The 13,181-nt window shown below is 40.3% G+C and overlaps 1 protein-coding gene across 2 annotated transcripts in view; it reads right to left on the bottom strand.

Moving 5' to 3' along the window:
* Window positions 1–13,181, bottom strand: part of BMPR1B (bone morphogenetic protein receptor type 1B) — a 74,379-nt gene that overhangs the window by 27,636 nt on the left and 33,562 nt on the right. The window contains exons 1-2 of one of the 2 annotated variants that reach the window (XM_085306667.1): window positions 11,873–11,922; window positions 1,568–1,727 (exon numbers count right to left, since the gene is read on the bottom strand). In XM_085306667.1, the coding sequence (XP_085162793.1) occupies window positions 1,568–1,710 (143 nt within the window). In that variant the 5' untranslated portion in view covers window positions 1,711–1,727; window positions 11,873–11,922. Of the gene's footprint in view, window positions 1–1,567; window positions 1,728–11,872; window positions 11,923–13,181 lie in introns of those variants that run through there. The other variant, XM_085306666.1, reaches the window with a different exon arrangement.

Here is a 13,181-nt window from a genome sequence, read left to right as displayed (position 1 = left end):
CAGTTTCAATTCTTAGTTTGTCTAAAATAAAGCTAGAGATCTAGAATGAAATGCTCCACTTGAATTACACAGTGTCAGACTCATGTTACAAAGCATAAATTCTACAAAGATTATGAAGACAGAAGTGGTTACAGTTTTGCTACTTAACTGCTTGCGTACATCTATCTTTGGGCACTAACAGCTAAAAACAGATTTGGCTTGTGATACCATAAGGGGAAACTGAAGAGACTTTTTAAAGCATCACAGTGAAGGAAACTGCAAATCCCCTTTAACAGTAAATTTGCTCATAGTTCCTGATAACATTAAAAATACTTAACATCAATGACACCTATGAAGCAACTGCAACAGCAGGTCTACCCGGCTGGGCTATAAAGCTTGTTCAATGGGTTCATTAACATGATCCCTTTGTTTTCTAATTTGTGGATTAAATATCATCTGCAACTCCTGTCACTGCATGGTAAGACAGCATGTGTGAAAGCAGTGTCTCTTGCCGGGCATGAACAGGAAACAGCCCATTTCCACAGTGGGGGGCCTGCAAATTGACAGAGCGGGGCTGTTGCAGCTTTTTAAAGGSAAAGCTGTGTGAGAGCAGTTGGGTCCAGCTTCTACCTAGAGCACTGGCTTGAAGGAGTGGAAAGGGGGAAACACTACTTACAGCTGTCATAAAAATTGACATGTTTCAGTGTGAAACTGCAGGCTGACCAGAATGAAGCTAGACTGTGACACAATGCAAAATCCAAAGCCATCCACATCTTCAGCAAGCTTAGCTTTTCCCCATCTTTTTAATGCACTGCCTGGAAGAAGTAGCCAACACAAGTGAAATACTAGACTATCTCACCTCATGAGAGAATTGCATTCCCAGCTGACATGTCCAGCTGGGCAAATACCTGTGTTGTCCTGCTGTGCTTCTGGCATATGCAAAACCCCACTGGACTGTAAGAGTTGATGTAAATACCCCCAGTACTTTACTTGACCTAAGTAAGCAGAATGGAGAATATAATATGTGGCCTCTGAGGAAGAAAATAATACAAATGAGAAGTTTACAGCACTCTAACCAAGTAGTCAAATACAAGCAGGACTATTCCTAAGAAAATACTTAACATTTCACCTCAAGGAGAAAAAAATYATCTTTCCTTTTTTCATGGAGGCAAGAACATTAACAGCTTGAAAAGCCCACAAAAGGTAGTTCAGCAAGTTCAGGTAAAGACAAACAGAGCAGATTTCTTATAGGTTTCACAGAGTGATTATAAGTTTACAAGCATTCACTTTATACATTTTCATTAAGTYTCCTATTAACCACACATTTTTAAAACATATGCCTACCTCCAGAATATTTCATATGCAGGGAATGAATACAAGGATTGTGCACAACTTTAAAGGTGTGAATATCCTAACATAAAAATATAAATGTGTAGYTGACATACCTAAGTAAAAATGATCTGACTTCTAGACATAATGCACAAGCAATTCTCACTCATACAGTGCTGCTAGAACAAACTGCAACATCCAACTTGGGATGGCCACAGGCCTTCTTGTGCTTCTCCATCAAATTATTTATCCCACAAACCTGCAGGTGCTGTTGACTGAGTCTTCAGGGCAATGGTGGTGGCACTGACAGGACAGTTTCTTCTGCGGAGGGGCAGCTGCTGTGCTCTCACCGTCGTCTTTTCTGTTCTCCATGCTCAACTTGCCAGAACTTCGCAAGGGCATGTTGTCTAGAAAACTGGCTAGAAATACAAGGAGGGGGGGAAAAAAGAAACATTTCTAGGCTGGGCTGCAAGACTTGATGTAGGCTTTAAAATATTTCCACCCATCAAAATTAGAGGAGGTGCTTTGCGCCCAGTAAATTGAACTGGGTATTTGTTAAAGATCAGCTTTCACCAGAAGCCTCTGAAATGGTCACCATGGTTTTGGGGCTTATTGGGCCTCAGTGACATTAGATCGAAGGTGCTGATGTTCGAGTTCTGTGCTGCCAGCACTAGAGTTACGCTATGCTTTTCAGGCTGCAGAGCGCAGCTTTTCTCCTATTGGATTATGTAGGTCAACTCCTTGGTTACACCTTTGCACTTTCTTTGTCTTTATACTTGGCACATATCTATATCCACTGAACCCTATAAAATAGAGTGGAATTTACTGTGCTTAAGACAGAGCAGAACACAGGCATAAAATGAACAAAGATTTAAAAGAAAGTCATGTTCCTTCAAGTTCTAAATCTTTGCACAGGTACTTTGTCACTGAAGTTAATAGGCATTACTTGGAAAACAAGGAAAAAATTTCACTTATAAATATATAAAACACTTTCTATAAACACAAAGTAAAAGGCTAGAATGTGTTTAGAATGAACAATGCTGAAATAYGGAGGTGATAGTCCCTTCCAAAAATACCAGTGCTGAATCTCCATGGAGTTGGTGGAGTAGAGCTGGAGATGTTGGTGATGGGCTAGGAGCTGTTTAAGCAACTTGCTTTTCTCCTCCCCCCCCCCCAGCTCTGCTCATAAATATCAGCTTTCAGTGCTTGTGAATATTTTAAGCCTCAAAGACAAAAATGAGATCAGCATGAAAAGYTTCAACTGGCAGTTTTGCACTTTCCTTTTGCTTTGCTTCCCCATAAGATATCTTACTATCCTGCAAATGGTCATTTGYAAGCAGCTCTCTCCAAGAGAGTACTTAGGGCAGGCTTGAAATTCTTGACTTTTGCTGTTAAATCCTTAGAAACAATTGGCATTAGTTCTTGTTTTCTGGCTCCTGGTGCTTTGGCTCTAAATAAAATCTTCCCAACTCTCCATCACTAGGACTGATGTATTATCAGAATGACAGACAACTATCCTTCCCAGCTCCCTGCGGAGAGGAGGAGGGCGGGCAAGTGGACTGAGGTGATGGGAACACAGAGCTACTTCAGGGCTTGGACGGCAAGAAGCAAAACTGAGGCAGCAATGGGCTGCAAGGTCCTGAAAGCAGGGCTGTTCAATCAGCCCACCTTCTCTTGAGGACAAACTAAGTTTATTCTGTGCTTTTGGGAGCACTGACCTCCTGTGCTGAGTATGCACCCTTCCTGCATGAATACCAGCTGGGAAGCTCTGCACACAGGTGGGGATGAGTAACAGCAAGCAGGTATGCTTTAGTGTGCTTTGGTACAATGTGAAGGGTGTCCCCAGCAAGCTGTGAAAAGGCTGAAACTTGCTTGCTCTAAGAAGTGGGACTTGATATCAAAGAAAGAGCTCATTCAGAGAACTGTAGTAGCTTCAGGATTATGGCCCTTCCATTCCTGTTTTATCAAGATGAGAGAATGTGRTATTTCTTGCAAAAGATAAAATACTGAGGTGATTCATATGAAACAAGTCAATGCATCAGATACTATACAAGAGACATGAAAAACTTTTACACAATAAAAACTTGTGTGGCCTGATCTTCAGAGCTGCTCAGCACTTACATATCCCATTAAAACCAGCTGGTGTTTTGATAGCTCACCACCTCTGCAAGTCAGACTAGAAAATGAGTTATAAAATGTAGACTATGGCCTTGTAGCCTTTATGCCCAGCATCAAGATATTGGGTGCAGGAAAAAACTAGCTGTCAAAGTCCCTTAGGTTTCTTTAAKAAGCTTGGCAAAATTGGAGCTGAACAGATTGGTTCATACAACATGCTATGAATAAACAGGTATACAATTCTATAATTTTAGGTGCAGTAGGCTCTTAAAATGAGGGGGAGGAAAGTATTGTGATCCTTCTCTAATAGGATTAGGATATTTTAAAATCCTGCYTGTGTTCAACAAATTAGCATCAACAGATACTTGCTCTCTGGGTCACAGGATTAGAGATTACTAAATAAATTCTTTCAACTGGCAAATTTTGTTTTACATTGTCCCCATTGGATGGGGAGTATTCCATTATTAAAAATATTAAAAATATTCCTGTCAGACTTTCCCATTTCTAGCTTGTGAGGCAACAAAGTTAAAATATTGATACTGAGTCAAACAATATGCTCTACCTTCCCTTTTCATGATTTTTTGTACTAGTTATCTGGTGTTCCAGCTGGGATCTTCCTTCAACAAAGAAAGAGTGCAAGGATGAAAGTATTTTCTRTCTAGTATAGAAAATGGGAAAAGGATAATTACATATCTGAATACACCTGAAGATGTCACACTTAGATAACTAAGTACTTTCCTCATAAAGCATACAAATAACTAGRTCTTTCATTTTCTCAACAAGTACATAAGGCAGTCATGCTGTACTGCAATCTGTATCCATCACTCATCAGGGATGTGATCAAGAACAGCTTTGGCAAAACTTGCAATAAACAGCAACTTACATCCCCAGACCTGTCATTTTTTTTTTTTTTTTTTTGAAATGAAAGGTTGGTGTTGCCAAATCAGAATCTGAAATTTGAACTATTGCCACAGGTAGCTGGATACAGAGCTGTAACTGGGCTTTAGAGAACTTAGGGCAAAAGAGGCTGCGATTCAAATTTATACTTTCCAAGAGTCTGAAAGAGATGTAGGCTAGGATTTTGCTTCAGCTCATATCCAGTGCCAAAACTAGGGGAAATCACTGCAGTTTAATGTCTAATACATGAAATAATATAATTAAAAGAGACAGGAAGATGTTGCTTTAAATTGGATTTTATCCCCCCCCCTTTTTTTAAAAAAAGGCTTTATTAGTCCATTCTTATCAGTCCATTTGCTTAATCCTCCTAGACCTTACTCCTGCCTGCTAGCTTTTTAAAAATAAATAAATAAATGAAGCCTGCCAAGGGCTCTCACCCAATAGCAACTTGGACTACTTGATAAATCTGCCTCTTCTCTTGCTCAAATAGAGTAGAATTTCAATAGGGTCTTTTGTGTTCCACCTCTTTGATTTTTGGTGCAGAAGGATTCTCAGCAGCCCATTGCCATGACGTAACATGCATAGGAAGAATCCCCTTGGCACAAGAACTGTCTAGGGTTTGGGCATAAGTTTTTACTGTTTTCTTTCTATCAGTAGCTGAGTATGTATGACAAGCTGCTAGTCTCACACTGATCATAGTCCTGGTAACATAAGAATGAGTCTTCTCTAGTCCACTCCATGTCAAGAGGCTCCAAAAAACCAAGACCTTTATCAACTTGTTCCAGGGATCCTTAATCCTTTGTAAAGCAAACCATGCCACTGCAACTCCATGGAAGCATGATTACATAAAAGATAGGTAAAGCTAATCAGACATTGCCTACTAAAATCATACTTTATTAGTATTAATCATACCAGGTGTGAAATGCACAGTCTGGGTGGCAAACTACCCCTCCTCCCACATTTGCTGCTGTGCTGTGACGAGCATACACTGGGCATGCAGCCCTAGCTCTGTCTACAAGTTAGAAGCCCTCTGGGCTTTGAAAACTCTCTCTACTATAGCCTATTCTGCTGCTGTCAGCAGACAGCCAACTTCTTGCTCTTGCTGAATGGAGCACAGCTTAGGACAACTGCAGGAAAATACTAGTATTGGAAACAGAAGATTATTATATTCTGCTGAGAAGAAATTTATGGAGCCCAGGAGCAAAGACTGCTGTTGAGCTTTGGGTAGGTGAGACTTCTTGTGGACAGAGAGAGAAGTGGTAGCAATGGCAGGGAAGCCATGGAGAGAAAGGAGGGATAGCATGGGGAGTGGGGGTGACAGATGAGAGGGAAAAAAAATGCAGGGAGCTAAAGGGGGGAAGAATGGAAGAAATACTGGATGAATACTGGGGCTCACCCTGATTTCATCAGCGAATCTGTCAAAACAGTTGAGAGCCTGAGTAGCCAGTAGACTTGCACAGTTTTATCCAATTCAGTAAATTTGCTCAGCCTCCTTTTAAACCAAAATTTACCAATGTGTGCAGAGCACCTTCCACTACAAACATTTTCCTTTATAGAACTGGGATCCCTCTAAATTGATGTGGTACTCCCTGCCACGAACATGTGCCTGGGAAAGGGAACTGGGTGCTCAGAAAATGCCTCGTTTTTTCCAAATAGGTCAGTGTCTCTCTCTCTAGGCTCTTTGCCTCACCTAAGAGCCCTTTATCACCACGGCAGTCTCTATAGGAAGGCATCAATAGAAATATCCAGAAGAAGAAAAAACAGGAAAGTAATAAAGTGCAGTAAAACAAAAGCATTATCCTGGACAACCATGGGAATTACTACTGTGTCTAACTTAAATTCCTGTTGTTAGTGCCAGCAAATAAACCCTCTTAGAAATTTAGACTTTATGGTAATATATGAGCATAAAGCCTTTCCTTCTAAATTCTCCCTTCTCAAGTGGCAAACTATCATGGTTTTTCAGTTTTTTTAATTCTTTTTAATGACAGAGAAATGGTAACAGATGCCCATTCCATAATCACAGCGAGTATCTAATATCCATCAGGGTGAATTACATTTTGTTTTTAAAATAATGCTGTTAATGTCTTAACAGGTCTGTAGACAGAGGTTCATCTTGCACACAAGGAATATCACCCATTYAAGCTCCTCTGCACTGACCCACCTAGACACCCAAAAATCTGATCTAGAGAGACCATCTTTTAACGTACGTTCAGTTTTCGTGCTCAGTCGCGACTGCCAATAGGCACTCCAACCCCAGCCAATTGCAGCCGTAGTTATGCAATTTGGACAGGAATTTCTCCGCRAGCATCTGGCCGTAGACCAGTAACCCATTTCACACGGGCCTGGAGTCATCAGATGGTAACGACTTTTGGGCACTCCTCAGATTCAACTAGTCCAGTAACGTAGGAGGTGAAAAGCTCTGTATTCTGTTACTGTATTCCAAATCTTAAGCCACTCTGTTCCCAGAGGGTGAATAATTAGCAATAGCTGTCTTGCAACAGATTGATTTTTGTGCCACAGCTGTTTGATTTATGTGCTGTAAATGTTGTGAGAAAAACAGATTTTTCTATGGTCTGGCATGGGTTTGTCAAGAGTAGAAGTCACTTATTCCTTATTGAAACAGATCCCAAAGGCCACAAGTATGTTAGGAAAAGATTATCAGAGTGCCTCTTTCTGCACAGAGTATTTTCAACTTCACACACAGTAGCATCCACTCATRTTTTCTCATGCCAATAAAAATATTTGGTTAGCTACAGCATCCCCTGGAATTGTGAGCTGGTTACTGCTTCAGAGAAGGTATATCTAGGAGGTATACCTACATATAGGAGGCCCTTCAGCTGCTGCATTGTGTTGGAAGTTATATGCATTTGCTCAAAAAATACTTGAAATTTTTTTAAAAAACCTAAATTTACTGCTTTGAGTCAGAAGATAGCAAGAAATTAGTCGACAAAACTGTTGGACTSAAATTCTGAAACACAGGTTAACTATAGGCTGGCCTATTCAATTAGGATGCTTTTTAGCAAATCATAATTTCATTAAAATATGAAACTATCATACAACGCTCTGCTAGTGTTTCTGATGCTACATCATAAACTACAGCCTGATGGCTTCCCACCAGGCCAGTGTTATACCACTGACATGATTGTTTTAAGAGAAAAGGAAATAACTAACTGCTAACTCAACTGTACTTTACAGCCATCAGATAAAAAATTCCATGGGGTATTTTTTGGCAAATAGTCAGCAATGAAAACACAGCATACTTAAAAAGTTGAAATAAATTAGGCCTCTTGACTGCGCCTGATCTACTGTATAAAATAGTCAAGAGGTAATGGTAAACCATTTTTTATTGGTGACAATCATAGAATAGAAAAGGGGAAAAAAAATCATGATGGTTTGCTGAATACACTAGGTTGCCAGAAAGTGGAAGGAAAGGTGAGATGCTGTGACCTRCGCATTTTTGATTAAAAAAACCCAAACAGTAAATCTGGCATAAAGCCCCAGAAAATGAAAAGGATGTGCTTTCCTTCCCAGCGTATGACTGTACAGCACTAGTAAGCCTCAAATGAAGCTGGTATCAAATGATGTTTGACAGTAGTCTTAATCTGATCTATGTCTATTATAAAAATAGACATATTAAACAGAAATGTAGTATCGTTGGGCTTATGTTGTATAATTTGCCTCATTTCTATCCTTACTGTGCACCAAAGCATGCAGACCTTAATCAAAACTCTTGCACTGTTCATTCTCATCTGTGTGTTTCAAAATTTGGGGTGGTTTTGCTTTCAGTCATGCTGCAAGTAAGGGTTACAATCTGAAGTAATTTTAAGCGTTGTCAAGATAGATTTTTTTTTTAAATTATCGTAAATATTTCTGCCCATTTTCACAGAATTGCCACTGTATGCCAATATAACTAGATGCATATGGCACTAATTTAAAGAACCTACTTCTCATAAAATGCTTTCCCATTTGCTTTGAAAAGGGKAAGTTCCCTTCCCTCACAATATCTGTTTAAACCATCTTAATCATACTTAGCTTATTTAGCTAATAAAGTCAAGTTCAGCATGGAATGTGACAACCTTTCAAATTAATACACATGCCATRTATCTTTCAACTTACTGCAAAGGCTTCTTTGGTTTCACAGCTGATAGAGACTGCACATGTAATTTGCTGTGCACAACCACATCATTGTYTGAGTATTACTTTTTCCTGGCTTCCTCTCTTTTTCTGCTATCTACAGTTAATCTCTCCTACATTTTTCACATGGAAAAAATGATAATCTGGTGGCCCATTTCTTTAGCCTGCCTGCTTCCTTGGACACTGCAAAGGAAGCCTGCCCATAACACTAACACAGTTGAAATGAAGAGCATCTTTATCTAAAAATACCTTTTGTGCAAAGCACTAACTCCCTATCTTTAAAGAATTTCTACAGCTGTCAAAACTCTTACTCACTTCAGTCTCCCATCATTTGGTTCCATCTGTAAATGTTTCACGCAGATTGAAAAGGGTTTTCAATTTAAATCACTCTTGTAACCTCATTTTTTGTAACATTTATGGAGATGAGTAAAAAAAAGTATGTCACATCATCCTTACCAGAAATACCTGAAACTCTTGATATCCTGGTGTCTTTTGAAAACCCACATTTTAAACAGCAAAAATTAAGTAGCATTTTGGAGCTACCTAYGCCATATTCTTTTCTGAATTGTTCTCACACAATTCAAAATGAACAAAAATTTTGCAAAAAGTACTACTGCTTAATGTGCATTATATGGGCATTAAAAAAATCAGAACACTAGGATGTAAATATTTCATGAATAGTAAGGTGAGACCAAGGCCTGATCTGAGATTGAGAGACTTCTGACTTCATCCTCAGAAGGATTTGGAATCAGAGCAGTGTACACCATTAAAAAAAAAAAAAAAAAGAGAGAGAGAGAGAGAGAGAGAGAGGTGCAACTAAAGTAGAATTGTTCTGTTCTCAAAGTATTACTGTTTAAGGCACTAAAAAATAGTGGACAGTTGCAGTGTAAGTTGGCACATTAAACAACAGCCTTGTGCCTTCAAAAAACTTACTTACTCTAATTTCTGACAGAAAAACAAATTATATCAGTGAAAATGCTGAAGCAGACTGCTTAAAGACAAGAGGCTGCTTTTTCCTCTCAGTCATTTTTGTGTACCTGAACTTTTTTTCCTCATCTTTTCCTTGACCATGATTCAGGAAAATGTCTAGCTAACACAATCAAAATTCCTTCCAACTCTATCACTCAAGGCCCTGCTGTAAAACCAGATCTTGTGTTTATAAGCATCAACTGATGGAAAGGGTGAATGGCAGGTCAGGCACTAGGACATGGGATGAGCAGTCCAGCTGTTCAACAACATGCACTCAGGTGCTGTGGGTCCTACAYCTCCCCATTTAGAAAATCTGTGTGTAAAGAGACAAAGAGAGGTCACTATCAAAGACCAAAAGCAGTTATTTCTGGTTTAAAGCCGCAAATTGCTATGTATGCTTGCAGATCCGAGCAGTGGCCACTGAACACCACCTTCACCAGCTTACACAAGCATTGCTATGGCCAGAGTCTCAAATTTTTTTGAACTTGAGGGGGGGGGGGGAAATATAGGTAAGCAATGCAATTTGCTGTTGCTACTAAAAGATGCTTTGCTATCTGTTGTTTAGGAAAGCATCAAAAATTGTAATGAGCAAGCTGTAGATTTTTAATTAATTACCATTTTGGATGATATTCAGATTGACCAAAGTATTAAGACTATGGCATTTAAGAGAAACAACAACAGATAACCGAGGCCCTGTAGCACTTTTCAGATGCATTTAACAAATCATCACTCCTGTTTCCTTTTCTGATAAAAACGAACCCAAGAGCACCCTGCCAGTGGTCAAGATAAAATAAATACTGACCAAAAGATCAAAATATCAATTATTTGTTCTCATCCCAACATCAGAGACTGCACCTGTATGTTAAAACATGATAAGCATGTGAGTGTGCCACACTTGCAAAAACATAGTGCTAACACATTATTCAAAGGTGCTGGGGTCCTTCTAACCAACTAGGCATCTCTTCAACTTGGTTTAAAAAGCAAAGTATAATTTGCAAACTCCTTCAGTTCTACAGATAGAAGTTGTTCCTTCTCACTTTTCATAAGAATGAATTAAATAAGGGAGACATTTCATTTACACAAATAAAACTAATATAGCTGTCTAATTGCACTAGCATGCTATGTTTAAATGGCAAATATATAAATCTTTCACTATGTACATATAGAACTTTTTTTTACACTTGGTTTACTGATTAGCTTATCACAAATGCTTCCCAAATCATTTATTTCTACTAGCTCTCCTCCCAACTTTCCTTCAATTGCCTCTCAGTCCACCAGGACAGACTAGTATATTTTGATCATTTATTTCATGTAGATGCCATCAGCACCCCCAAATCATGCACATTTATGGCACTCTCCATTTCTTCAACTCAGCTGCAGAATGAACCACACAAGTATCTGCAAGAATTTGACTTCCCTGAGGCAAATGCCACTCTGCCAAGTCACCAGGCCAACCAGGGCTTCAAGTAGTTGAACAAGTGACAGTATAAATTCTTGTGCTGTTTAGCTGCCAAAGCAGAGAGTAAACTGAACTGACTACTGCTACTGTTGGGCTAACCATGCACACTGAATAGCGATTTGAACTGCATGTGTAGAAATAGCAAGCAATGAAGAAAATCTTTGTGTTTGTGTATGAGAGCTGAGGTACAAAACCTATCTTCTGAAAATGAGGCTGAATTCAACAGAAAACATCGCTGACTTATTTGCTTTGACAGAAAGCAAATAAATATGTTTAAAGGGTGAGGAAAGCCTCTCTTCTTGCAAACCAAAATTAATTGCATGCACAAAACAACAATAATCAATTTTGACCACAGACATAAGCAGTACAGTTTGCCTGAAGTGCTCAAGCTCTCTAAAAGCATTTCTATGTCTGAGCGCTCGAGCACATCTGCTGCGCTTGTTCGCCTGGGAAGCAGTCGCATCCACCCCGCGTCTCGTGCCGCTGCTCTTCAACACACAACCGGCCCGCTGGCGTGCCGCCCGGCTTGGGCTTCCGAGGCTCGTCTGCAGAAGACGAGGTGCGAGCTGCCGCCCTTGCCAGTGTTCTGCTTTTTTCCCCCAAGTCATACGGACAAATGTTCCTAAATACACAGCGTAGCTGCATTTTTACTCCCAAAGTCACAGGAAGAAAACTTTGTTGCAAACAGACACCTTTAAAACTTGGAGGCTACCTGGCCTCTTTGAGCAGTGTTAAAGGCTTGGGTGACAACCTGTCTCTCCTGAAACTTTGTCCTCACAATGCAAAGCAAGAAACAACATTCTGGGCAAAATGTGATAAACCTGGTCTTTTCCAGCCTTAACTGAAGCTCCTTTAGGAGATGATAAAATAAGTTTGGTTTCATTGTTTGAGGGTTTCCTCAAGCAATTAGTATTTAAAAATGTATAGCATGGATGCACTATTTCAAAAAGCATTATTGACATCCATGTGCCCTGGGTGTTGCCACAGTACCTTCAGACTTGGCGCACAGGTGTCTGTCGTTAAGGCTAAAACCAGTCCCAGCTCTGCAGCTGATCTACAGCAAAACACAAACATGGCATCGCAGTGAGTAATGACTACCACTACTAAAATCCTTATTTTTGCATTAAACGTTTCAAAACCGCAGGCACAGGGGACACCACCCCGCGGAGCAGTCGGCACCTATACAACCCTGCAGCTAAGCTGCTTTTGGCGGTCACGCGTTCCCCTCCCCGACCTTTCGTGGAAACCCACCGAACTCCGCTCCTCCTGCAAAATCGCTTTACAAACTCTGCTTGACCCACGCTTTACAGGAAAGAGAGAGGGGAGAAAAAAAAGTTAAGCAAAGAAAGTGCTCTGCGAGCTAAAAAAGCTAACCCTGCTACTTACTTACGTTTGGTTTCCGCAGGCTGGCTACACCGCTGCCTGATTCCCCCAAGATGAGAGTCGAGTGAGGGGGCAGGGAGCTGCTGGGGGAGCCCACTACGAAAACACAGCACCGCGTGCGGGGTTAATCCTGCACCTGCGATGTGCTATTTAGCAGTAAGGAAACGCAGCCCAGACCGCGGCTGCCTAACACAGCTCAGCTGTTCTCCTCAGTACTCTCTTTGATTGTAAGCTGGCAAACATTATTATTTCAGCCAGGCACAAAGCAATATTCAGGCTACACAGGATACGACAGTGAAAAGGTGAAAGGGAAAGAAAATCCTGGAATTATTATAAATAAAATAAAGACTCTGAGCCATACAGAAACCATAACTAGCTCCAGATGGTTCAAAGCGGCTTCCAGGGTTCGTACATGAAACGCGCACCGGAGTCGGTGCCTTTAGCTCTACAACTCCTTTTTAAGTGCTCAGCTACCTGCGATGAGGAATACGCTGCAGTGGCTTCATCTACCTCAACAGCCATTTTCCAGTGAGCACGGTCACAAGAAGTGAYATTTTTTAGCCTCCTTTTGTTTATTTTTTAGGCAAAATTAAAAATGCCAGTGGCAAACAGACTGTGGTTGATTTAGAAGTGGTGGCATACAAACAGTGATTTGTGACTCTTTTAGGGGAGAAACAGTCACCAAAGAGATCTTCAAGCTGCTACCAGGACACACAGGTTTGGGGACAGTCAATTGACTAACTGACTTACTGAGTTTATAATTCTAATGCAAGGAGAAGCAATCTAGCAATAGGTCTATATTCCAGATAACATGGTTATTTTATACACCACACCTCCTCAACACAACAGTTAGCACCGGTCCCTTCCAAGCTACTATATAACTATTAGAGCTGATCTTTCTTTAGCTGCTGTTACT

The sequence above is a fragment of the Rhea americana genome, unplaced genomic scaffold (genome assembly GCF_003343005.1).
Source record: "Rhea americana isolate MKP2758 unplaced genomic scaffold, rheAme1 scaffold_244, whole genome shotgun sequence".
Lineage (NCBI taxonomy): Eukaryota > Metazoa > Chordata > Aves > Rheiformes > Rheidae > Rhea > Rhea americana.
Note: the sequence above shows the minus strand (reverse complement) of the source record. Positions and strands in the feature narration are given on the sequence as shown.